Genomic DNA, 26,512 nt, shown 5'->3' with positions numbered 1-26,512 from the left:
TCTGTGAGAAAGCACAGCTTCAAATGAGTTTTTTCTAAAGCGGGCCCCATCTATCATAACACTCACACAAAGTATATGTGACACACACATTTGCGTTATTGTGACAGGGTCATCTGATATTTGCAAAGTGGACGAGTAAGCTAGACAAAAAGATTTGCGTGGTACCTCATTTATTTAAATAGAAGTACATTAAAAAGTTGAAATCCCTCACAGTTTGAAATAGTTCAGAAAACCACTGATGGAATTGTGTGTACAAAAACTGCCAGTTTGGTCATATAACCACCAAAAGTGGGGGACACACACAAAGGAGCATGGGACAACAAAAGTTCCGTTGTCTCAGGTGTGGTGAGTATAAACGAGGAAGAGTCTACCAAGGCGGAGACAGAAAGGAAACCGATCTACCATAATCTTCATGTAACTCAATGCCTGTTATTTGGTCTTGATAAGCAGCATGCTCAATACAAGCCCTTCATGGCTGCTTGTTATCTGTGCTGTCCAGAAAACAGACAGAGGGAACAAAAAAAGTGTATTCTTCGAAGGCTGGTCACTATTAGGAAAGAATGTGCTTTGTCATGATGAGAACACATCACTGAGCCAACGTGGGGGGGAAGAGCGGATCTGGTCATCGGAGCCCATTTCTTTGCATTATCCTCATTCTGTATGCAGTTCAATGTGAGATTTTGTGTGTACATTACACCATTAAAAGTGCTTTCATTTACTGTCCTTATATATTGCCGTCAAAGAAACAAAAGCCCTAAAGGATCATAAAGAGAACAAAAACAGACACGTATGAACCACAAAGCGTCTGTGAAAATGACCTTTAAAAAGCAAGTGACGTCAGAGCCCCATTTACACATGCAAAAATTAAGCATGCCAACAAAAGAACACTGTACACTGTGAAATATGGAGGAAGCTTGGTTATGCTTTGTACCCTTGAAAGTGCAAGGGAGCAATGAAATCTGAAGACTCAGCATTCTAGAAGAAAATGCACCGCCAAGGCTCGGAAAGCAACCCAAATCTCACAGCTCAGAGAAACATTGGAAAATTGAGCCTTGACCAAAATCCTGTGATGTCACATAGTTCGGATCGGAAAATACATGGTCCCAAATCACAACTTTTTACCAAAAACCAGCTGGACCTAAAATCTTGTTGGTGGAAACTAAACATTCCTGAGCTTCCTGTTTGTTGAACAAGATCATCCAGTTGGTGGTGAAAAAATTACTCATGGCTCTTAGACAACCAAACTGAAAACACAAAATAGACATAAATATATTAGGTGCCCAATATATTAACTAGCCAGATGATCTTAGCTATTTTAAAATCAGCAGGAGTTTTTTATTTTTAATTTATTAGATTTACAATGCTCCACTGAAGGTTATTTTCTCCTCTCCCTTGTGTCTATTTAACAGCAAATGTGTTTCATGAGGTAAACCAGCTCTCCTCTCTTGGTCTACCTAACAAGCAGGCGTTGGGGGGGAATAGGTTACAACTCCTGCCATCATTGGTCAATGGTTGCACTGAGAGCCAATCCCGTGTCTTGTAGGAGTTCCCATCTCCCTCATGAAACACACACGCTGTTAGATAGACACGAGGGAGAGGACGAAAGAGGCTTCACCTCTTTACCTCTCTAATTTAGACCTAAAGCATTATAGGGATAGTGTTAAAGACCAAAGACCAAAAAAATGTGTTATTTTATGTCTTTGTAATAATAGATAACAATATTTTTTTTCAATTGCAATTATAAATACATGTAAAACCGATTAACCGGTTGTCAAATTTGGACATCTTGGGAAAATGAGTTTTTCCAATAGCTCAAAACTAATACTAATCTCAAGAAGCATCATAGTACGAACACACACACACACACACACACACACACACACACACACACACACATATATATATATATATATATATATATATATATATAGTATATACAGTATGTATGCACATGCACTTGCCTCACATACACGTACACATACACACATAATCTGCATTTGCGTGTCAAGCATTACGCAAAAGGAATTTAAATCAAACCATATGTTTTTCAGCTGTTTTTTTACAGCCTTCCTCTTGGTTTGTTTTGTTCGAATAGTCTTGGTGAATGTCCTGCGCTCATTAGTAACATATTTTAAACACGCAAGCCAAGTTTAACTCGCCTCTAAATTCTGTTTCTTGTTAATTCCAGCAGGAAAAAAAAACAGAATGGCTTCTACAAAACATGTTTTCATCATTCCCCTCTGTTGGATGCCATTTTAAATCAGGGCTTTGCAATGCGTCATTACTATTCCCTTTTTTCATCTAGTGACAATGGCATATCTGCACACTCCCAAAATGTTTGTATAGCAATACAGTTACCTGTCAGTGGTCACAGCTGTTTGGCTGTTTAGCTGGTCCAAACACACCCTGTCACATGACACCATATCCTGGCAACCATCCGTGTGAGCCCATGTCACACAACACAATAATAGGTATGCCATAAAATTCCACTCCTGTTATTACTCCACTCTATATCTTTACATTGCAGTGTTGGAACCCACTGTCTATAATCATGATAATGGTGGCGCAGTACAATTCACAGTAAAGGGTTCTGTGATAGAGGTCAAACAATTAAGAAGAGCAAATTGCTCATTCAACTTTTAAACACAAGCAATAGTCTAATATTAGCTTATTTTTGTACAGTATTTATTCCTGCGAGTCATTCCCATGTGCTCTTTGTGTCCTAATGTCCTTCCTCTTATAGGTGCAGTGCGTCATTTGGGACATTCCTCTTGTTGATGTGAGTCAAGGACACATTGCATTGATGCCGTGTTGTTACTTGGACCGCATTGTCAACAGTAAGCAGAGGGAGGGATCAATAACAGGCATGAAGGAAAAGGAGACCATCATGCAAATAGTCACAGTACATCATCCATTCAGAAAGGATTTTGATGTACTTGTAACTACACAGTACTTATCTATATATTAATTTATTGTGAGTGTGTTTGGCTGTTTATTGATACAGTGGCTATAATGTTTACACACCGCTGGCTGTAAGAGTTTTGTGTTAAAAAAAAAACGACCAAATATATAATTCCAGGATTTCTTATCCACTATTCATGTGATCTTTCACAAAAACACATTCCATATTGTGTCCCTGATTAACCCAACAAAAATATTTTCTGAAAGCTTTTTCCTGCCTGAAGATTTTGTTCAGAGACTGAGACGATTTTTCCATAGGAAACACTCTGGTCCAGCAATATGCTGTTGTGTAACTGCAAAGAGTCAATATTTTAAGGCTTTTTGTTCAGAAAGCTACTGTATTCTTCTCATCTATATTTACATTATAACTAGCTACTTATGAGAACATTAGCATACAATATTTGTTTTATAAAACGGATCAATTTGCTGAGTTTATGTAATCCCTGACAGAGGTGTACAAGAATGTTTAATGTAAAATACTTCATACTTTAAAGCTAGATTTCGACCCACCTATTTTAGTCTGGTGTATGTGTGTGTGTTTTTAACATCCATTATTATTTAACAACCATTATTTTGCATACTGCTTTTAAGCTACAGTATCTAGATATGAACATTGAGTTTTATACAACAATACAATTGATTTGAATTAGTATGTCTTTTGATTACAAAAGACGTTATGAGGCGGTTTAAGAAAATATAGCAGAAAAGTTTTGGCAACAGTGTCCTGAAGTTTAGTGGGTCGTGCAGACTTGAAAATAAACACAGAATGTTCTCTTCCCTGCAAGCTGCTTTGAGTCAGTGAAAAACCGCGTGAGGACAGAGCGCTGATTTGCTGAGGATCACACACCTCTTCTTGCCCCGCCCCATTTTCCAGGGCAGGCTTCTTTAAAAGACAGCTCTTACTCTGCAGTTACACGATCCGACTTTTTTATTTTTTTTTAAACGAACTCCCGCTCTGCTTGCACTCAGTGGTCTTCTTTGTACGGAAAGGACAGGACCGGCCAAAAAAAAAAAAAAAAAAAAAAAAACTGAAGGAAAAGCTTTGGTGGGAAGTATAAACGTACAAATACTTTAGTACTGTACTTGGGTAGTTTTCAGGTATCTATACTTTATATGAATGTTTTTTTCATGACCTATTATGTGTCTCCCTCCATTTGAATACTTTTACCGTTTGAATTTGTCAAAATTGCTTCTTGTTCTTAATTTTTTTTCACACCCCTTCAATGACGACACCATGTGTGAAAACATAGAGAGAACAGCAAGCACTATTTAAAGTATATGGTGAAAAAAAAACAAAAATATTAAAAATTCATTAACCCCCAATTCCCATTCAATCCCAAAGACATTTTTATGTTTTGAAAAGTCTCGCCATTCAATGTAATTTATAGTTCTTTCAATTTTTTGAAGTTAAAAAAGAGTTTATCATATCTTTGTCCTGGAGTTATATTAAAATGTATAACTGAACCTGTCTCACAATATTGCAGTTGTAAATTAGCCATGAATCCTTACTAACAAAAAGGCTGCACTGAAAATGTGTCACAAATAGCCGTGGGACAAGCTTAAAAGTTGCCACTCTCTAACACACTATAAATCACATGCTGCAGAACTGTACTTGTTGTACCCGCATATCACCATGTGCAATGGCGTGCATTGTCACGGGGCATCGCAAGCGAGACGTGGCAAGGTTTTATGAGGTTGTCAACTTGAGGACGGATCACCTTGCTTGTGCCTCACGTCACATGTTGCCTTTCACACGACCTTATCTTAGCACAGTCAGAATTTTAAAGAAACCCACCTCCACAGGCTTGATAAAAAATATATATCTCCAATTACTATTTGAATGATCGAAGGTAATCTTACTTCAAATAGGCTTTTTGCTTGAAAGACAACCTAAAATAATCATTTACTTCAGTATCTGAAGTAATTGTTACTTACTTACTAGAGTAAGTAAGTAAAAAAAATGCTAAATTCACCAATTACCTAGTACCAGCCATTTTTAGAAGCTCTTTTAGTTGATAAAAAAAAACATGGAAAAACAAATACCTGGGATTGAGTGTATGACTTAAAAAAATAAAAAAAAATGTGATTGAGTTAAGAATGCTAATGATATTTTATATTAATCATAATCATTAATCATTTCATGTTAATTTCAAATGTAATTTTAATTTTACTTACTAGACTGTGGCTTGACTTTAATCTATTTTGTTCTTTCAGGTCAACATCATCTATTTTGGATGGAGCGTTCTTAATCTGGCCAAGAGCCAACATTATTTTAAACCTATTGCTTTTTATTGTCTTTGCAGTACATAAGAATAATCTAAGCCCTGTGTGTCAGTCTTTGAATATCAGGGGAGAAAGAAGGACAGGACACGTCAAAGGACATGGAAAAGACTCTGTAGACTGGAGATGACTGAAAATGACATCACAGTTGCTCAGAGTTCCGATAACAACCAATCACGGCTCAGTTTGCAAACATCACAGGACCAAACTCAGAAAACAAATGAGCAGTCATTGATTTACTTGAGCCCCGGGCAACTGTGATGTTGTTTTCTGTCAATAGCAATTGGCAAAATGGCCGCCCCCAGAGATGGATAAAATGGGTGGATTCACAACATTGATCAAAATGCCATGTTTAGAAATGAGGCCAATTGGGCATATTTCTGCAAGAAAGAGTTTTGAATTTTCTTCCAACTTTCATCACTTCTCTTGGTCCAAAATATGCAGTGTGTATTAAATTCGTTTTTTGGGTTTTTTTTTTTGATTGGTGGTGACTTGCTGGGTGCTTAATGTCAGTTTCTTTGGTTCTTTATTTTGTCGTAAGCATGGTGTCTTTCAGTATTTTGAGTTTGAGTTGCTCAGTGACTTTTTCTCAGAATGTCAATGTTTGCAAGAGGTGTAGTTTTCCAAGTTTAATTTTTCCCTAGATTTTGTACAGGGCATTTTACTTCTCCAAAACCGTGTTCTGTCTTGCTTCTGTTTCCACATTGTGTGACAGTTTTATTTATTATCAATCAAGCCAACTTGATTTAATGAAGATTAAGTTGTTGACATAAAATCTCCAATTTCCCATCATTGAAGACATATTCCCACACTTAATGCTTCACATTATTGGTAGATTTATCGTCTAATATGATTGCTTATCACTTGACTCCTATAATATTGCCAAATATCCTCGCTGGTTGTCCAGCACTATTAAAGGATTCTCTTCTGTTTACGCTCTAAAAGGTATTTAGGCTGCCGCTGCTGGTATTCCCATCTCACAATATTAAAATGAAACACGGTGAAATACAGTCAGCTGCTTCATTCCGTCCCACCGTGCGCTCGTGGAAGCCTAATCCCCTTTAAGGATAATTCACGCAGACTCTCTGCAACAGTGGATGGATAGTAGCAATGCCATGTTGATTAGACGCCTGTTGACACACTGGGCCGCTATATTGTTGTGCAATTTGGAGAACTGACATGACAGTGCTTTCCACAGGTAGAAAATGATAACAGAACTAGTGTGCTGCTGATTCTGCGTGATCCTCTTCATGTGAACAAGATCCCGTCAGCCCTAATCCTCCTACTACTCTTTGTCTTTTTCCGCTCCAGGCAAGGCTTACTCTGCGGACTGCCATTTAATTAAGACATTAGGCCAGATGTATTTGTCTTTTTAAAAAGAATTTCCTAGTAAGAAATAATGGAAATGGAAATCTACCAGCTTCTGGGCATTCTTTGCCAAAAATCATTTGGGATTTGGTTGCGTAAGTATGAGGGAGGCCCAGGTCAGACGGAGGGGTCAGACAATCTAAGCCAGCCCTGTGTTGGAAGTGCCCCCACACACAAGCTCTCCCGTGAGAACTGTCATAGTGTACAGCATGCAGAGGCACAGATTGAGCTGAAAAGCCTGCCTAGCCGAGCATTATTAATTGGGGCGACTAGCTTACAGCAATGTATGTTATAAGGTCGCTTAATGTCAAGTCACACACCCGACCTACTGACACCTCTTCAGTTTTATTCTATTATGATGCCAATTGAAAGAATCCAAAGTTTGAGTGTCCTAGCTCAAACTGTTTTTGAGTCACCTTGGGCCCTTCAATGTTTTTGGTATTGATGGGTATTTCGGTAACATTTTAAACTGATTTCAACTGATTCATCATCATAATTGGGAGATGCAAGGAAATCTCGGGCCATTTGAGGGGGAACAGGATGATCATTTCTGAACCCATACATCAGGACCATGGGCACACATGATGATTAAGTAGTAGGTTTTTATGCTTTTTTGAGCCATTATCTAACTCAGTCACCATGAAATAAGTCTTTAATCCTTATGGTACTATTTTGGATATACGGTACTTGTACATGTAGATAAACACATTGTAACACTGACAACAACATTGCATTTTATTTGCTAAGCCTGGTTGTCAGGGACGCAATGGGAAAATATTCTGGAGATTTTCTGAGGATTTAAGTGAACTGACATTGGGAGATGAAACCTTGGAATTTGGAGGTGTCTTGTCTTGTTTACTCATTTCTTGTTTTCCTGGTCTGACCTGCTATCTTTGCTGACAATGCCTCCTGAATACAGAATGTGAAGTGGTCAGTTTCTTTGATGTGCTCCGTAGACCAGGGCTTTCTGTATGTCGTTTATGTGCACGTTTTTGGCCTTTTTCTTGTTTATTCTCAGACCTGCCTTAACTGCTTCTTCACAGTCATGTTTAGAGTGTGTCTGTTGTTTATCATGTGCAAAATAGAGGTCCTCCAGATGTTTTGTGATGGTTTGAATTGTGAGGTGCTGTAAAAGAAAGACCAATTGCACCCTGCAGTGAACACTGACGAGCTGACATTGTGTTTGGCATAACCTGATTGGCTCCTGTTGTGACACTAGATTGATATGCATTTCTTGTAAGAACATAAGAAGCTTCAGTTTGGCCTACTACATAAATGCAAAGCACCTGCCCATCGATTACAACAAAGACTATAATGAGCTATAGCAAAAGAAGACAGCACTTGGGACTAGTCTCAAACACAAAAGAGGGTAAATTGTTACGCAATCTCTTTTGTGGTTGTATAGAAATCTTTTGATCCGACATAGTAACACAATGTTACTATCACTGTATATATTTAAAAATGAAGTCTGGTTGGAGGTTTTTCTCAGAAACCTTTGATAATTTAATATCTTAATTGAATAATCTTTTTCAGCACATTCAAACCACAGAAAAGAACGATGCCTTGACAGAATAATGAAGAAACATCTTCACAACATGTCACATGATTCTATGACGGTGTACTTAACTGCAAAACTAAGAAATATTTTCTGCAGGGAATAAACTTTACAATGTTATTATGATGTACTATAACTGCAACAGGCATTTAATTTGAGTTGGTGTTTTTTTTTCACCTTAGAGAGAAGAAGAGGAAATTGCGTGTTGTGACACTTTATGAAGCAATTTACAAGAGTTTCCTGTCTCATTTGCTAAAAAAATAAAAATAAAAAAATAATCCAATTTAAATTGTTCAGTTAAGAGAGAAGAAGAGGAAATTGTGCGTTGTGACACGTTATGAAGCAATTTACAAGAGTTTCCTGTCTCATTTGCTAAAAAAAAAAAAAAAAAAAAAAAAGTAAGTTGTTCAGTTAATAGTCCAAAAATCACCGTAATACTGTGATTATCTTGGTCTCATTTTTGTACCAGAAAACCTGGCAACAAAATCTCTATTTTTTTCCCAATATACTGTTTTTCGCATGATGACTGAGTGTGAGCACAAAAACAGTTGTGAGTCAGACACAAAAAAGTGTCGTTTATAAAAATGCTTGATTACACAGCTGGTCAGAGAGACTAAAAGCAAAGTGAGAGGGTGTGGGGGACACACCCTGAACCAACAAGTCTTATTTGCACTTGACTAGAACTTACAAATTTGCTCTACATAGTACATAGAGAAATAATTCAGAGGAATTGCATCATTTCACAATGAACTGACAAAAAACGACCAAAAGTGACGCGTTATTGATGTATTTCAGTCCAATGTGCTTTATTATATTAATGGTATTGTACGATATTAAACCAGATAAATAAAAACCCACCGAAAAGCATTTTAGTATTGGCAGTTACTTATGTCATGTATTGTTGTGACCCCTAATGGTCAATCACTGCACTATATGTCAATTTTTTTAAATGAACTGTTATAGCGCAAAGAAGCCACTAGGAAGTGCTAGACGAAAAGCTCTAAAATCGGTCTGACCAGGGGAGTATAACATTTTCTGTCACCGCGTATTTACCGATCCGTGTACAAAATACACGAACATGCATATGCCGTGTTGTGTTTATTCTAGAGACAAAAAAGCAACAGTGAATTTTTAAAAGCATTTTCTACATATTATAAATATGTAACTTGTAACTTCTTCTTGATGGCCAAATTACACATCGTTTTTTTTTAAACACTTGCCATAGTTAAAACATTCAGTTTTTTTATTACGGACAATTAAAATGATAGTAAACTTCACTCAAGATAACATACAAATGTGTCAACTGCCCCGGACCCCCAAAAAACAAACAAACAAACAAAACTTTTTAGCCTTTGAGAGTAGTGGTTCTTAAATGGGGGCGGCCCGGTGGCAGAGTGGTTCAGTTCAGATGTCCCAAGGTCAAAACCACGTCACTCTGGCCTTCCTGCACGGAGTTTGCATCTTTTCCCCGAGCCCATGCAGGTTCTCTCTGGGCACTCCAGCTTCCTCTCACATTCTAGAAGCACGTATGGCAGGTGTATTGGATACTATAAATTGTCCTTAGGTGGGATTGGGTGTGTGGATGGTTGTTCATCCCTCTGTGCCCTACGATTGACTGGCAACCAGCCCCGCCTACTGCCTGAAGACAGCTGGGATAGGCACCAGCAAGCCTACAAACTTGGTAAGGATAAACAGCTCTAGAAAGTGGATGGATGGATTGTTCTTAAATGTGTACCCCTGTCTGTACATGAAGGGGGTACATGAGATTTTAATAGGGTTCCTGCAGATTAATGCCGTAGCAGCAACAGTAAACCTTTCTTGTCAAATTAAGAGCAAATGAATTGGAACATGCTAAATTGATTAAAGTGACTCTTTTGCAAAACACTGCATGCCTTTAACTGTTTAAGTTTCGTACGGGTGCGCATCGTCATTAGTGGCACAATTTTCCTAGCAGATGAAACAGAAATTAAACAGGCTGATGTTGCACAAACTACCTTCTGGAGTTACTTGATAAACTATGCCTGGAGGAACCACTACGAATGTATTTCTAAATTTTAATTAGTCAGACACAGATGGCAAGTGTGTTTTTCATCCAAAAATGTGTCGCACTTGTATTTGGCTGGAAAAAAAACATTAAATGGAGTACATAATTGAAGATTGAAAATCAATTGGCACAACAGACCACTGGCACACAGGGTGTTGGAAGTGCCATCGATAAATCATTACATCAAGTAGGATTCCTGGTATTGCCCGTTAAAGTGTTCTTTTTCTTTAAAAGTGTAGGCTCTTCTCCCGTCTTTTCACTGGGCCTTTACCCCTTCCCAAAAAAAATTTGTTTCTTACTCCTTTTGCTACTTTGTATGTGAAATTTGGCTCAAGAATCCAAGAGAATCTGGTCAGTTTTCAAAGTAAAATGAGTTTCAAAATAAAATATCTTTCATCCTTAGATAATACTTATAAATGGGAATTATTATTTTGGATCGGTACCAGGTCACGGACCGGTAGTCGGGAACCCCTGACGTATCAATTGGCTCACTGAAGAAAAACAAGGCATTGATTTGTCTTTTACTTGTGTGTAAAAGAAAATGTTCAAAATAGAGTAGCTCTAATTGTGGTGCCAAACACTGCATGTCATCAAATATTTGGTTTCTAAATTGTCCTGTTTAAGAATGACTCAAATACAGCATACTGTTAAAAATGAAAAGGGGTGCTCAGAATTATTTAATGTTGAGAACTTCACAACGTCTTCACACTTGGATAAACTGTACAATGATATAGTTTGTTTTAAAGTGCACTCAAAACAACACGCAGGTTGAACCTTCAACGGCCTCTGAAGACTAACGTAGCTGATGTGTTAATTACCTTTGGACCAGTGAGTCCCATGATGCATTGTCGCCATCTCAGAGTGCAGCACCTTGCCAAATGTAGCAGCATGTTAGAGCAAATTGTTCATCTGATGTAGCAGCTGTTTGTTTTCATTCCAGTATACTCACTGGTGTGTCTTCCTTTGTCAGTGAGAACCGTTTGAGTCCCACTATGTCAACATTTCAACAGTTTACGGTAATTCACAAGTGTAACTTGCTTTTAATTGCGGTTCAGCTCTTCCTTTTTTTTTTTTTTTTTAAATCAAGGAAGCCAAGTTTGCTCTTTTGGAGCTGAGGGGTTATACAGGGAAGTGTGTTCACACAAAAATGAGGTAAAGGTCATTTGCCCGTGTTTGCTCGTCTTGATCATTTTGTAACAGTGTCTGTGTAAGAACCACAAGAATCACAACATGGAGGCGATATTAGTCTTTATTTTTCGCTCTTTTTTTAATATTCATATTCTCAGTATTTCACAATTGGATTGATTGTTTTCAAGCGTTAAAAAACAAAAATCAAAACAGGCATTATTGCATTTTCTTCAACGACCGCAGCCAGTTAAGCATAATCTTTTATCTGGCTCTTTTTTTTTTTTCCTTACACTCATTAAATTCACTCAATAAAGTGCTTTTTGTTGTAACCTTTTTAACCAGGCTAACACAAACAACTGTAACTATCGTCAAGACAGTAGATCTATTACGTGTGCAAATATCCATTGAAAAACGTACACGCTTACCCACATGCACGCACGCACACACACAAGCAGGCAGTAGACGCTGCAGTTCACATACACTTTGTGTGTGCTCAAACCTGTGCTTTGTATTTTAATTTTTCTAGATAAAGATTTTTTGTTGATAGTTATGCTATTAACTAGCAAATCAACTCAGTACATGCACATTGTGATGGGATCCAATACAATTTGTATTATACTTGTACTGTATATAATTGTATTATAATCGTCATCACTTTCGATTGAGAAGTACATGCTTATTTTTGTTCATTTTGGTTGCATTAGCGGGGCGAATAGTGAAAAGCTTTTATTTACTGTGCAGTACATGCATTTTCCACATTAATAATTAGTTGAACCCCAAAATATTCATATCCAAATTTGTTTTCTATAATGAACAAGCATCTCCTGGCAGGGAATAACAAGAAAAAAGCGAAACATATTATTTTAGGTCATCTGTAAGAATTTTTATTTTATTCTTTTATTGAATGAGCTTTTTATGCTTGATCTGTGTCAACTTCAAATGCCCAAACTGGGTTGAAATTGACACCGTGGAACTAAGGATATTAATGACCAAGGAGCATTTTGTCAAAATGTAAGCTTATTTCACCAAAATAGAAATGCCCTTAATATTTGCCTAGGTGTGGATAATTTTGGGCTCATCTGTACCTTTCATGTCAATAAAATTCTGTATTGTTTTACATGCATGCTCATGTGTTGCCGGTGAGTGGATAACTTTTTTTTTTTTAATGTTATTGTAGCTCTAGTTATCTTTGCATGTCTCTCTGCATTTGGTAGGCATCTACATTTTGTACGTTTCTTGTGTTAGAGCAAATATGAGGGACGAGTGGACTCGCATACACACCCACACATTCACACGCACACAACACACTTAAATGAGACCCTGTTTTGTGTCCACATCACTTTTACGTGTCAAGTGAAAAGTATTCCTTCTCGCACCTGTCGCGCTGAATCGAGGGAAAATGGAATTTTATGCTAGCTTCTGTTCCAATATTCGCATTGGGAAATTCCGTTTAGTGTGGATGGTGAGTACTGGTTGAAGGGGTACCATCTTTTCCTCACTGTAAAGTATTCAGAAGCCCCTTTCACACCAAACGGTCCAGGAACTCTGAGTTCCTGGTCGCGGGAGTTCCGGGTGCCAAGTTCCTTGCCAGCGGCCCGCGAGTTTGCGCTCACACCGAAGGACAGCGGTAGCTTAATTAAGTTGGACTGATGACTTGATGCAGTTGGGGAGAATTTACACTCCCGCTGCTGTCTAACAAGAGACGCTAACTAAAATGGTGCATGACAAGCAGGGTGATGAACTGAATAAGCTATAGAAAGAATACACGGACTGAGCGCCAAACGTAGCGGAGTTCGGATTCACATTGTCGGGACGCAAATCTGCTTCAGTCGGTGCTCTGTCCGTGTTTGGAACTCACACTGGCAGCGTACAGCGGAAGAGTTCCGGCGGTGCGAAAGGGGCTTTAGTTCTCCACAACGGTCATTTCACATCTATGCAGGACATCATCGCAGGGTCAAAAAGTCTTGTTGAAGATCAGTGCTCTGTGTGTCTCTCCGATCGGATTCTTGTTGTTTGAATTGGAGGGAAAATAGGATTTTCAGGCAAAGTAACAAACAAACAAACTAGACTGGAGTTCTTTTTTTCCAGTTAACTGTCCTCATTGAGGATTTCGCGAGATGTCTAAAAGAACAGGAACGTTTCACTTTCCATGGGGGAGGACTGGGGGCTGACCTTTAGCAGAGCAGCGCGGTCCGTTCCGCACAAGCGAGTGACAGTTTAACTCCCTTAACTCCTTTTACGGCATCCATTAAGAGCTCAGAAAGGCACACGGTGCTTTCATGCTGGCTCTCCGGTGATTAGCAGGGATTCATGTCCTGCTGTTCTGACTGACAGGCACTTGCACACCTTTCTGTCCTGTTGCTATGGACACAGGTAGAGAAGAAGCACATTTGTCACGATACAACCCGAGTGATTAAAAAGGGAATTAACAAGGCTTCTGCTCACCTAGCCTGTATTTCTCTTTTGCTTCTGCTCGCTCTTTGGCATCAAAGTACCAGACTGTGATGGCATAGCTGGAAGACAAACAAGGATTGAATTATTAGGAAGTATCTTATTTAGGATACTTGTAGCAGAATAATCGAACAAACCAGCTTGTTGAGTGACGTGTTAGTTTGAGGCAGGGATGTTAAAAGTTCTTCCTCAAAGAGCCACATCCAGAAAAATCGAAGGATTCGAGAGACCATTCTGACAATCTTCACCTTGATTTTATTTAACATGTATCACACTAGAATATATCCACCCCTGTATTGACTAGCAGTGCAATAAATCTAAGGCTGGAAAAATGTCGACCAAGTCGGGTAAGATGACTTTAAAAATAGATCAATTAAAAATATCCATATCAATATCATTTCCAATTAAAAAAAGAGTGGAAAAATAAAGTGATAAAATGAAGCAATTTTCAAATATTGCAAAGACAGAAAGGCAAACCCTATCAGTACTTTGAGGGGAAGGCATGTGATTGTTCACATTTTCAAATAAATGTGACCTGGATGTGACCTGAGTATGAACACTTAATGGCCCAAAATTGTCCTGCATGCGTTTTGAGGATACTGTTACATAGGGAGCGTGCTTAACCTTAGTGTTTACGTAAGTACCTGGCGATATTAAAATGGCTGTCAGACCGGAGCCAGAATATTTCTAATCTGTTAAATTTAAGGAGAAAAATTATATTCCACCTCGTTTTCCCTTCATTGAGTTGTCTTTACCTCGTCCAATATTGTTGTTTTAATTTTCACAACCTGCTCCCGCCTTTTTGAGGGCAGAACTGTTACGTTTGTCGCTTGTTTGTTGCGTGTGAGTTGGATGAATGTGACTGGCCATTTAGATTGAAGTCGCTTGATAAAAGATTGGATATGAATTAGATTCAAGGCCAGATACACTAGCGGTTTGAATCGCATTTGGAAAAAAATCCAATCTTTGTTGTCCACATGCATTGGCATTGATTGATTATAGACCTCAGTGAATAAGCAAGTTCACTTGATCAAATTAAGTTGATGAATTCACCAATTTAAAAATGGATGATTTAAAATATAAGATTATAAAACTGAGGTTTTTCTCAATTGGCAGAAGGCTAGATGGGTTTACAAGATGTGTTTACAATGGTAACAAACTACTTAATGGTGCCACTTTGTTGTATTGTTGTCTGACCGTTTAGCATTAGCTGTATTTTCTTATTAAAAAAAAACAGTTTAAATAAATGTTTATTGGGTTTATTACTTCGACTAAAATAGTGATGGTCCAGAATGATTGAAAAAAAAAACAAAAAAAACATTGTTTTTTTGGCCATATTGCCCAGTCCTACCCTGTAGTGCACAGGTGTCTAAGTCAAGGCCCGGGGGCCAGATCCGGCCCGCCACCTCACTTTTTGTGGCCCTTGAAATGCGGATGTGACTTCAGGTGTCTGACTAAAATACCAAAATTGTCTTTAAGCCAAAAAGAAAAACAAACATTTTCTTATTCTCCAAATCTCTTTTGAACAGTTTTTGCCGGCTTCTGATATCAAATCTTGGTAAATGTGTGATCAACACACTTAAAATGTATTTGTAAAATGTAAATAAAACACCACTGCTGTAGTGAGTCTGATGGGCCACAAAAGTGTCACCCATATTCTATCCGCCGAACTACCAGAACCACCATGTATGTTATGTTAAGACGTGTTACTTAAAATCTTTTATATACAACTTTTCCATGACTAGCATGGAACTAATTGTTTTGGTTTCTCCTTTTATGATGATCAAATTAGTTTTCAAACCTAAACAAATGGACAAAGACCCCTGTAACATTTTTTGTTTGACCTCAGAGGGTCCACAGTACAGTATTCGTTTGTTCTGGCTTTAAGACACGAATGGAGCGCAAGCTGATGTTTCAGTCAGCGAGGGGTTAATTTCAACAACGCGTCCTTACTCCTGGGGGGCTTCTTTGTTTATTCCTGTCTCTCGTGTGTGTGCGCCTCTCCAGCACGAGCCCTGCAATTGAACCTTCCTCCCCACCGGTATGCCCCCCCCCCCCCCTCCACTTTCAGGAAATACATACTTCCTGCCTCTGACCCACCTCGCCCCCCAGCTAAGCTGTTCAGTGACGTGAATGAAAATCAATGTTATAAATGTTCCAGGTTGAAGCTCACCGAGTGGCGTAGGCCGGTTTGACTTCGTGAGGGTTGCGGCGGTCCGACCAGAAGATGAGCAGCCGGTCAAACAAGGGTTCGATGTTTGCGACCACTTTTTTGCCTTCGGGGAAGATCTGCAACACCCCTCCTTGTGTCTATGAATAAAAAAAAATACATTTTGTGTACACATATTTCCACACAGCTTGTAATAATTTGAGTCTACTTTGCCGTTACAACTTACTTTATGTTACAACTTATTTTATATTCGCCAATGTTTATTACTAAATATAAATGTTAAATGAGTTACATATATATAAATGAGTTACAAAATTTAACACTTACCCCATGTGTCAAGTGCTAGCATCATTTTATTCTAACACGTTATTTAGGCTAATACCTAGCTTATGCTATTTTAAAGTAAGAAAGTAGCTACTGAATGAAGTTTTTATGTAATATGGGTAAATGATTGTTAGGCTTGCTAGCTATATTAGTTCTTTTGTGATTATTTTTTATCTGTGTTGTTTACAGGCCTCAGTGAATAATCACTAACCAATACAGACAGAATACTGGTCAGTTTTTTACTTCGTAGCTTCTGAACATTTGAACTCCTGTCAACATCATACAAGTATAACCCCTTTCTTATGTTATACTTTGTTTTAAGAGGTTAGCAGATGTTAAGTGGCATCTATACGCTATTACAAATCCAATGGTCAGCGTTTATCCAACCGTAGATAGTGGAGGTTCATTTCATTCTCATACCTTAACATCCCAGTTTTTGTTGAGATAGTAGATGCATGTGATGCAGCGCCCGTCACCGTTTGGGTTATCCACATGGCGGACATAACCTGCACCTTTACCTGGGTAACAGGCAACCATGGCCTAAAATGGAAGAAACAGGATGATTATTTTGGTGGTTCGGCACAATGAAGGAAAACAACAAACTAGTGGCTTTATACAATGGATTATAATAGTATTGTATCAGAGGCGCTCTGTCTAAGAAACGCATCTCAGCATGAAACCGCCTTAATTGTGCCAAGCATCAAGGGCCTTTATGCTTGTAACAAACATCTTCAGAGATTTCATGCTGGCTCTTTTTGCATGTCTAATGTAACATAGCCAATTACCACAGAAATAGGTGGAAGTTCAGCAGTTGGTCAACACCGATCTACATGTTGAAATCCACAATCGAAACAATGGTCTCACGCTGGCATTTCCCCCACTTGACGCCCATGTTTTTGAGCCAGTGAGGCAGCTCTCGCTGGGGATCGAGACCTGTGCGACCGCTCTCAAGTTAGTGCGCATTCCAACACCAAAGTGCCGGCAAATGCCTTAAACCCTGTCGTGAGGTAAAAACTGCGAGAGTGGGTGCCATGAGTGCAGGCTACAGAAACAAGATCATATTTCTGAGATTTCCAAATATCTCCGCTGTCTAAGCGGGTAACATCACTGCAGCAGACTGTTTTACAGGCCGGCAGCAGGGCGAGATGCTGAATGGTGATAGCCAGCAGCAACGCAAGGAAACTACGCCTCTTTAGATTTTTGACAGGGGGAAATTTGTTTTGGGAGAAACGTTTCATTAGATTGTAGATTGTAGACTATTGCTAATGTAATGGGTCACACAGGTAAGTCAATTTTATTTAAACAGAGCAAGTACAAGGAACTAATTGGTTACGGAGGCAAAGAAAAACTCCATCTAAGGTAGACAACTTAAAACAGAACCAGGCTCTGTGGGAAGACTGTCTGCCTCTGCCAGTTGGGCTGATATGGAAAGATAGAGTAGCATGTTAGAGGGCAGATAAAAAGAAGTAAATAAGGCAAAATTGCAAAAGGCACAACAACTGCAATATCAAACAACATTATTATGTAAATTCCTGCATTGATTGCGCTCCTGATGTTACTGTTTACCCTGCCCAGGTTAAGACCTGGTTAATTACAGGCAACCGTTAAACAGATTTTGTCAGTCTGTGTCTGGGCATTCTATTCTAGCTAGCAGTGGTAGACTATATTAAATTTGCTATGCAATAATGCAATGCAATGTTTCCCTTTTTTTTTTTTTCCCGATAAACCATGTAGGTGTCAACGAATGCCACTTGTCTGCAGTTTAGTGCTCATAAATTTAAACATATGTGTATATACAGTTGTAGCTAGGTTTAGGGAGCAGCAGAATACAAATGAAGGTTCTGTCACCTTTGTCAACTTCTATTGCTCCGGGTGGAAACGCTGGATGCTCTGTGCGTCACTTCACCTGAACTGCAGTCGTGAGTCATTCATGACTAACAGGTTCCGCGCGGTTGCAATATCGATTCGACCGGGCTTGCTTGACATCGACGCTGCGCTACAAACAAGCGTTACTGCCTTGAGGAAATCAAAACAAAGCTTTCTAGCACACTCGACACCTGTCAGTGGTTTTAAGTGAGGCGGGACTTAAGGGCATCCAACTCATGTTTCTCCTTCTCAGCCAAGTGAATATGAACTTCTGTTACTCGTTAACTGCCTATGGACTTCATAAATGTTTAAAATCATCCATCCTTCTATTTCAATGGCACGTCCTTAGTTAGTGTTGAGCGGGAGCCTGCCATACAAACAAGAATAGACACTCGGCACACATTAGAGCACATTTAAACAAGAGTCTTCAACACATTTGCATTGTGGGAGGAAGCCTTGACTCCATCCTAAACCCATATTCAAACTCTGGACCTTTAGCTATGGAGGCAATGTTTTAAATCTATCCATTAATTGAATGCTCATGAGAACAAAAGCCTAGGCATATATTTGAAATCACATTGAATTCAAATGTTTATGTAGAAATCAGATACAATGCAGTTCTACCTGACAGCATGCTACAAACCCAGATTCACAAAGACCTGTTAAATGTTGTTATTCAAAATTGTGGATTACTATCCTTGAGATATGAAACAGTTAATTGATTAATCAATAGCTAAGCAATTACCAAATAAATTGACACTTTTTTCAATAATCGATTGTTTTGAGACTTAAAATTGTCCAGAATGCTCAGAATTTCAACTTTGACAGTGAATATTCCTATTTTTAGTCCTCTATAAAAGCAAATAAAAGAATTGAGTTGAATCAGAATAGGTTATTTTACAAACCTTTGCTTTTACTCTAGAAATCAATAATCAACATTTTTGCCAATTTTCTGACATATAACAAAACAAAAAAGCAACCAAATTATAAAATCTCTGCAGTGCTCATGTAAAAGAGTTGTAAAATAAAAATATATTTTATTTAATAATTTCATCGATTATCAACCAAATAACTGATAGATTGATAAATTAGTATAATAATCTCTAGTTACAGACCTACTATCTTTATGAGACATTTTTGCTTGACTGGATCTCATTAGATGTTGCAAGGTGCACATAACAATGTAGTTGATATTTTTTTAAACAGAAAGCACTGGAAATAAAAGTGCTAGTAAGAATATGTTTAAATTGTAATATATACAAAATACTGATGCTTTTCCCCAGTACATGTGAAAAGATGATGCACGCAGGGTTTTGATAACCGCACTGTTATCAAGCACAATTAACGTAATACACCAGCAGACAGTGCGTCCCTCGCCTGCAGCATAAACATGTTACATGAAAACAAATGTTACATAAAAATATTATGCACGGATGTCATAAGATCAGAGGTGAATCGAGTATTCAAAGTCTGCAGTTAAACAAGTAAATATATTGGTGTAAGTACAAATATTTGCATGCAGCAACCTATTTAGCATTTGTAGTGAATCACATACAAGTTTCACACAAGCAATCAAATGACTTCGAGGAGCCTGAAGTGCGTGCACACGCATTCACTCACACACACACGCGCGCATATGCACAAACAAATGTCACACAGCGTGACACAGCATGTTGAGATACTATCTACGATCCTCAACTCACGTCACATCTCTACTGAGATCAGGGCCCACAGTAAATTAAATTCTAATTGGCATCAAGCAATGCGTGCCCGGACGAACAACGCCAGTGATGCTAACGTGCGCCAGCCGATCCAATGACGGGTGGTCAAGCAGAACATGCAGTTCTACACAAAAACAAATGTAAACTCAAGAGGGTTCATGCATACTGTAGCAACAAGGGTGATCAAAATAACGGATTAATTGTGATCAATGAATTACAGTCTAATTTACGATGAATTCAAGCATTATGTTTTTTTACTCTCGCTTATTATCAAGCTCTAACTTTATGCTTTCTTTATGCCAATCCATATTGCTATGCAAGATCCATATTTTATACATTGGGCTGCTTGTGCATGAGTTGCTGGAGGTTGGAAAACAAAGGTCAATCCGACCCTGGACTGGACACTGATTGGGTTTCATTGTGTTAAACATACCCTGATAAGCTTGTGTTGTGGGTGGGAAGCCATGTTCAGGAGCAGAAAAAAGAGATGAAAATAGAAGACCATGTATAAATTTGCGGATTATTCTTTTAAATGCCACAATGAAGTAGTGACTATTTGTTGTAAATATGTCTTGAAAACCTCCCATCCAGCATGCAGACACTTTTGCTAAATATCAATGTTTTAAATGATTACATCTAACTAATTAGGTTTAATACCCAGCCCCAAATTCAATATAATTCCATATACTACTAATCCTTTATCAATGAATCCTAATGGGCAGGGGAAATCCAACTAAAGTGGAATAAATTGGACCCCATGACAACACACTGCCACACCTAAATTGCATAATTATGCTAAAGATATTAGACGACAAAAAATATGATCAGTGCAGATAAGAAAATTGCGACCAGTCGTGCAGTCTACAGTTGGAAGAAGCATGCCTTGTCAAAAAATACTTGACTTTTTTTTTTTTTTTTTTATCTCTCTTCTCAAGGGACAGAGCTCACATCAAAATAAAACATCTATAGCTGCAAGTTGTGTAACAACTGTTAAGTCTTGTTACTACCAGCTTCGACCGGAATGGTGGCACTACTGAGCGCCGATAGGGCATCTGAGGACGAGCTGCTGCAGCAGAGGCTCTCGGAATGGCACAAATTCTGCTGCACGGCTCCCCAATCACTAGATAACTGATGACTACAAAACCGCATATGGTGACCAAAATCAATCATGCAGCACTGATTAATTTGAGTAGGGGCATATTAATATGACGGATTTGCTGGAGTTGCTGTTTGTGCATATTTTTCAGATAACAGAGCTCTGCTCTGTATGGGTCTGTTGCCAAGGAAACCCCTGGCAAAATCTCCAACTACTCAAAAAAGTGAGCTGTTTTCTGACGAAGAGGTGAAGAAGCCAGAAAAAGTCAAAAGAAATTGGGCAGTGACCTCCGTCCGATCGCACCCCTTTTCACAATCTTTCACAAGGACATTGTAGAAACCTGGCAATGCACCAAAGTACTTAGAAGACTTATGTATAAAACCATCTGAGCCATCTTGTATTGCTACACTTGTCTGTCCATGTACACCTGACCGCAAAGTAGGGCACGGGCAGCAAGGGTCGTCGAAGGGAGGGTGACACTGTCCAAACATGGCCGTGGTCTTATGTAAATGGCGAGACAGGGGGCAAGGGTTTAGATGTTATGATTGGTCTAACACAGATGTGCTGAACCAGGTTGTTGGGTGCTAGTAAGGACTGTAGCAAACATGGAGACAAGTGACAATTGGTGGAAAGGTATTCCAACCAATTTTTAGATGATCTGCTCAAACCCTGCCATTGGCTGTTAACCAGACCACACCTCTTAGCCAAAGTCAGCTGAAATAGGCTCGCCGATGACCCGGATAAGCATAAGAGTTATGGAGAACGGATGTGTTTAACAGTGGTGTCAGACTGACAGCTTAATTGTGATCAATTAACTACAATCATAGCTAAAAGTGTTGTTTTAATTAATTAATTAGTTAGTTTATCTCATTTTTTAATGTCTAACTTTGCTTTCTGTATTCTGTTTAAATCTGTTTTTATCTTCTTGTGCTTGAGTTGTTGGATGTTGGAAAATAAACTGCACCCAGCTGCATCTGCAGCCAAAGCTAATAATTGCAACAAAGACGATAATGTAGCAAGCCATAATTAGACTAGATCAATTAATTAAATTTAAAAAATAATCTCTCACTTTATAATCTCTTGACTGCATTAACATAAATAAAGGTACAAAAAAACACATTGGTAAACAATAAAAATATGGATCTGCCAATGTGGAGTAAATAGCTTTGACCAGCAAACACGTTGGAACATATTTACACGTACCTTTCAAAATATTCAAATACCTTTAACGTATTCAAGTACCTTCATTGCTATTTTCCATCTTCGAACACACTTTGTAGGGGTGTCTCGATACAACATATTCATTTCTGATACAATACTGATATTGCAGCCAAGTGCGCTGTCTGATACCAATATTGATCAACAATCACTTGATCAAGTCACTTCTAACAATTTACAATAGTCAGCAACAGTAGAAATACGACCCATTTATTGGACGAAAAAAAGGGTTGAGAGTGTACCAGGTTAGAGCCAGGCAACAAATCATATCACTTCTATTAATTTGTCCTTACAATTTGAAAATTGTTAAGGAGCCTTTTCCACTGGGGGCAGAATGCAGATTTACAAGACTTACTACTTAATTTTGGCATACAAGCAAGTTGAGCAAAAGCTATGAATTAGTAATTAAAATGTGACAATTAAAACTGATTTAAAGTCCATATACATTATTGGTGTCTGATCATTCTTCACAGGGATTATTTTTGGAGTATTAATTTCATTCAAATTGATTGAAATCTTAATTGTGCAGAATGACGAGAAAAAAGGGAGACATGACCCAGCCTGAAACCAGGTTATACTGTTTTGCTCCAATTTCAAGGCGTTTTTGGGCTAAATTTCTACATACGGCGTCACACAAAAACCCAAAAGCGTATTTTTTCCTGATGCAAAAACCAAACCCAAACCCCCAAGAGCCTATCATGCCATTTTCAGAACTCTGTTTGCATTTACTCTGGTTGAAATGCCCATTCCAAAATGATTTAGCATTTTGACAGGCTGTCAATTTGGGGATATTGTCATGTTGCTCCTCTAAGCATTATTCATTTGTGGATGTATATATATCCTTCAGAGTTACTTAGAGTGCAATAAATCAGTCCCAAAAGGAAAGAAATTGACTCCTCGTGCAGTATTATGTCAGCATACTCAAACATAAGAAAAGGATAGTAGTGCCTCCAAAGCCACAGATAAAGCGATACAGCTTCACATGAATTTTTCTTCCTCTGGGTGCCAGCATGATGAGGGCACTGGTTGGGGCAAGCCTAATTGTTGGCATAAGGCCAAGGGGGGAAGAAAATAATCTGCCCAGTGTGCAAGATGAACTTCAAACCAGTTTACGGTGAAGTAATAAATGAATGACAGTGCACAACCACGATCAAACTCCAAATGCATAAACTCAGCATAACACTCACCTTAGTTCGACCATTAATGACGCACTCCCCCAGCTGTCCGTTGGCCGCACTATGCATGATGGCCTCGTCGATGAACGACATAAGAGTCCTAATGTTCTTACACCCGGGCTCGTGTCCTTCCACCCAGGCGATCTGGTCACCTCGGATGCTCCGAGAGGGAATGCCCCTCTGGCTCACCAGCTGGCCGCCCCGGAATTTTCCGTTCTGATTTAAGACTTCGACCTCCTCCAATACTTGTTCGCCTAACGCCGGGCCGAGAAAATTGTCCTTAACGCAAATGCCGTAGTATTTCATGCAGGGCACAATGTACTGGAGAGCTACACGCTCAGCTGACCAGGCAGACACCTCTGACGGCGGAGGGGTTGGGATTCCGTTAGCCTCCACGGGGGAGGTCTGACTGCAGTCATATGGAGGCCCGAGGGTGACCGGCTGATATATGTTGCGCTGGATAATTTGATGTAGCGGGACCGTCGTGTTGAAGGGTGTCTGGGGAGTCACACACGGAGTGGTCGTCACCTGGTCACCATAGCAACTCTTGCTGCAATCAGCCTTCAGTCTAGCACCTGAGAAATTGTGAGCGATACTTCCGTCAGACAATCTTCTTCGCTTCAAGTCGGATTCCACCGAAGTAAGAACTGTGTCCGCCGGATCCCCAAGCACAGTTGACACGGAAGGAGTCTCAGAACCTAAGTCACGGTTCTCCCCGCTTCTCCTCTTCTGTTGCTGCTGTCTAGCTCTTAGGTCATTGTTGATCCTTCTTATCATAGCGGGGTCCGCGTTCTCCAACAGACAGGCTCTGCTGGTGAGGGGATACATCGAGGTCCCCGAGGTACCCTTCATTAGTGCTGGGTTTGGTGTATGGGCCAGAGTGCCTGCAGGAGTTCCTTCCACAGACAGCGACACTACACCACCATTGTGAAGCGGCACGCCAGTTCTACATTGTTTGGTCGGGGTTGTAAGTCCGCAGGGGTCGCTGTGGGAGGCTAGACCTACCAGAAACTCATCTGCATTCGGACCCCTAACCGGTGCCCCGCGCAGGCTGTTGATCCCCATGTCTGCCGGGTGCGTGTACACAATCTCGGTTGGTGTAGGGGCGAGCTGCTGGCTGCTGATCCTCCTTTCCCGAGATGCTGGAGCTGCTACCGATATGCGGGAGGCAGAGCTTGGCTTTAAGAGGTCCGTGCCTCCCAAAGTCTCCATTTCATCTCTTCACGCGCTGGATGTGCACGTAGCCCACGTCCGCCCTTCATCTTTTAGCTGAGCCGCTGGGTCGTCTGACGGAGAAGAGCTCTGATGCAAACACTTTCATGTCCGAGCCTTGTTTTTTTCTCCTTTCGCGGCAACCATCATCTGTTACACTGAACAGAAAAATGCTGCGGAGCGTCTTGCATTATTCGCAGAAACATTTTGAGGCCATGTTGTGTGTCTGTGAGGAGTAAAACGAGACAAGTTTAGCCCTATTAATAGCAAAGCCCGGGTCATTTGTCATACAGCAGTCAATAAATGATGAGGTACAGTTAAAGTTTCAGTTTTTACCGATATTGAAGCCCTCTGCACACGTTTGTCTCACACCCAGTCATAGAACAAGCTTATTTCAACAATGATTACTGATAGGTTAATCAAAGTAGTGTTTAAATTGGTTATCATATATATACTCATCCATTTGATCAATACAAGCAAAAATGTGCAATTATTCATTCAGCCTGTAGAAATATTTAGATTAAACATAATACTGTTCAACGTGTTAACGTCATCATCATTCGGCTTAACTTTTGGTCATCACGTTCTTTTTTTTTAATCATGTTACATAAATATAGTAGTTTCAGTCCAAAAAAAAATAAGGAAAGAGAAAGAACATTTATGAGTTTGAAATCAAATACAGCGAGACGTAGAGACCCTGACGCGCTATCACTTACTTGAGCCCACAGCAATGCAAATCCACTCCTGCGCGTACGTGACAGGCTGCGTGTACGCATGTTATTTCCGGAATTGTCGACTCCGATCCACACAGTGTCCTCGTTCCTTCTTTCCCACGTATATTCAAAACACTCAAGCTGATGGAAGGAACGAGTCGGGGTCGTCGCGGGAACACCGAGGCACGGGGAGAGATGCCCGGGACGTTCCTCGCTCGTGCGGGTGTCTCCAAGAGTGGAGGACCCGATGTTGTCCTCTTCTCTTCCCTCCCCCAACTCCCACGTCCACTCCCTCTTGTCACCACGCGCGTGTGCCATGTGACCACACCATTCGCCCACTACTACGGCCAACAGGACCGCCTACTACAGATACCGATGACCTACCAATTAATTTATTTATCTTAAGGATATTGGACTAATTCTGCCATTTTTAGATGTCAAAAGTTGATATTTTGTCCATACGTTATTTTTGTTAACTATTTTATACCCATTTTGTCATTTGCTGTAGAAAAAAATGACGTCACGTGTACGCGCGGCTATTATATTAACCAATCACGGCTCAGTTTGCTAATATCACATGCCCACACTCAAAGACCTGGTATTTGTATTTGGTCATGATCTGAGGCTTGAGCACATCTGACGTCATCTTTAGTTGACGAGTTGTAAAAGGTGTTTTCAAATGTACTGAGCTGAAAACTAATTTAACAGAAAATGCTACAATTATACTGCTAAAAATGGCTAAACTGGCAAAGTATGCTTTTAATCAACCTCTCAACTGCTGTTACAGTTCTAAAAAGTTTATATAAAATGTATGTACATAAACTGAGTTTCAGCACAAGTTCTTCTGTTCTGAATCAATATTTATTCATAATAACATGAAAATTAATCAAAACTAATAAAAGTATTGTAATATACTACAATTATTTCCTGGCTAAATGCTAAAAACATAGCATTTTCCCCCACGCAGGGTGCACACACCCCATGACATTATAGAATAGAATAGACTAGAAAAATGATATAATAAAATAGAATCCCTTCATTGTCATTATATAGCTGGTTTACAGCAAAATTGAGAGCGCTGCACCGATTGGTGTATATTAAATAAATATGAGGAGATAAATGAAGAATAGACAAAATAAAACCATAAAAATGACAAATAAACAATGTTTACTTACTTAATTTTGTGTCAACTCTTATGTCCTAAACAATTATATTTTAAAAGAGCCACAG

The 26,512-nt window shown here is 39.3% G+C and overlaps 1 protein-coding gene across 1 annotated transcript; it reads right to left on the bottom strand.

The window, feature by feature from the left end:
* Nucleotides 1-11,439: 11,439 nt before the first annotated feature.
* Nucleotides 11,440-25,569, bottom strand: egln2 (egl-9 family hypoxia-inducible factor 2). The gene is made up of 6 exons (XM_088428217.1): nt 25,286-25,569; nt 23,370-24,795; nt 16,702-16,821; nt 15,961-16,097; nt 13,782-13,849; nt 11,440-13,697 (listed from the first exon to the last, which is right to left on the bottom strand). Exons 2-6 carry the CDS (start codon nt 24,567-24,569, stop codon nt 13,645-13,647), a joined length of 1,578 nt encoding a protein of 525 aa, XP_088284343.1. The 5' UTR covers nt 24,570-24,795; nt 25,286-25,569; the 3' UTR covers nt 11,440-13,644.
* Between the last annotated feature and the right edge of the window lie 943 nt (nt 25,570-26,512).

Source organism: Hippichthys cyanospilos, chromosome 11 (genome assembly GCF_059441005.1).
Source record: "Hippichthys cyanospilos isolate Australia breed blue-spotted pipefish chromosome 11, RoL_Hcya_1.0, whole genome shotgun sequence".
Taxonomy (NCBI): domain Eukaryota; kingdom Metazoa; phylum Chordata; class Actinopteri; order Syngnathiformes; family Syngnathidae; genus Hippichthys; species Hippichthys cyanospilos.
This window is presented reverse-complemented; position numbering and strand designations above follow the sequence as displayed.

Excerpts from the sequence above, each read along its gene's own strand:
- egln2 (XM_088428217.1), bottom strand. The coding sequence starts at position 24,569 with ATGGAGACTTTGGGAGGCACGGACCTCTTAAAGCCAAGCTCTGCCTCC. Across the intron at positions 16,822-23,369 it reads TCATTAATGGTCGAACTAAG|GCCATGGTTGCCTGTTACCC; the intron begins GTGAGTGTTATG and ends CTTCCATTTTAG. Across the intron at positions 13,850-15,960 it reads AAACCGGCCTACGCCACTCG|CTATGCCATCACAGTCTGGT; the intron begins GTGAGCTTCAAC and ends TTTGTCTTCCAG.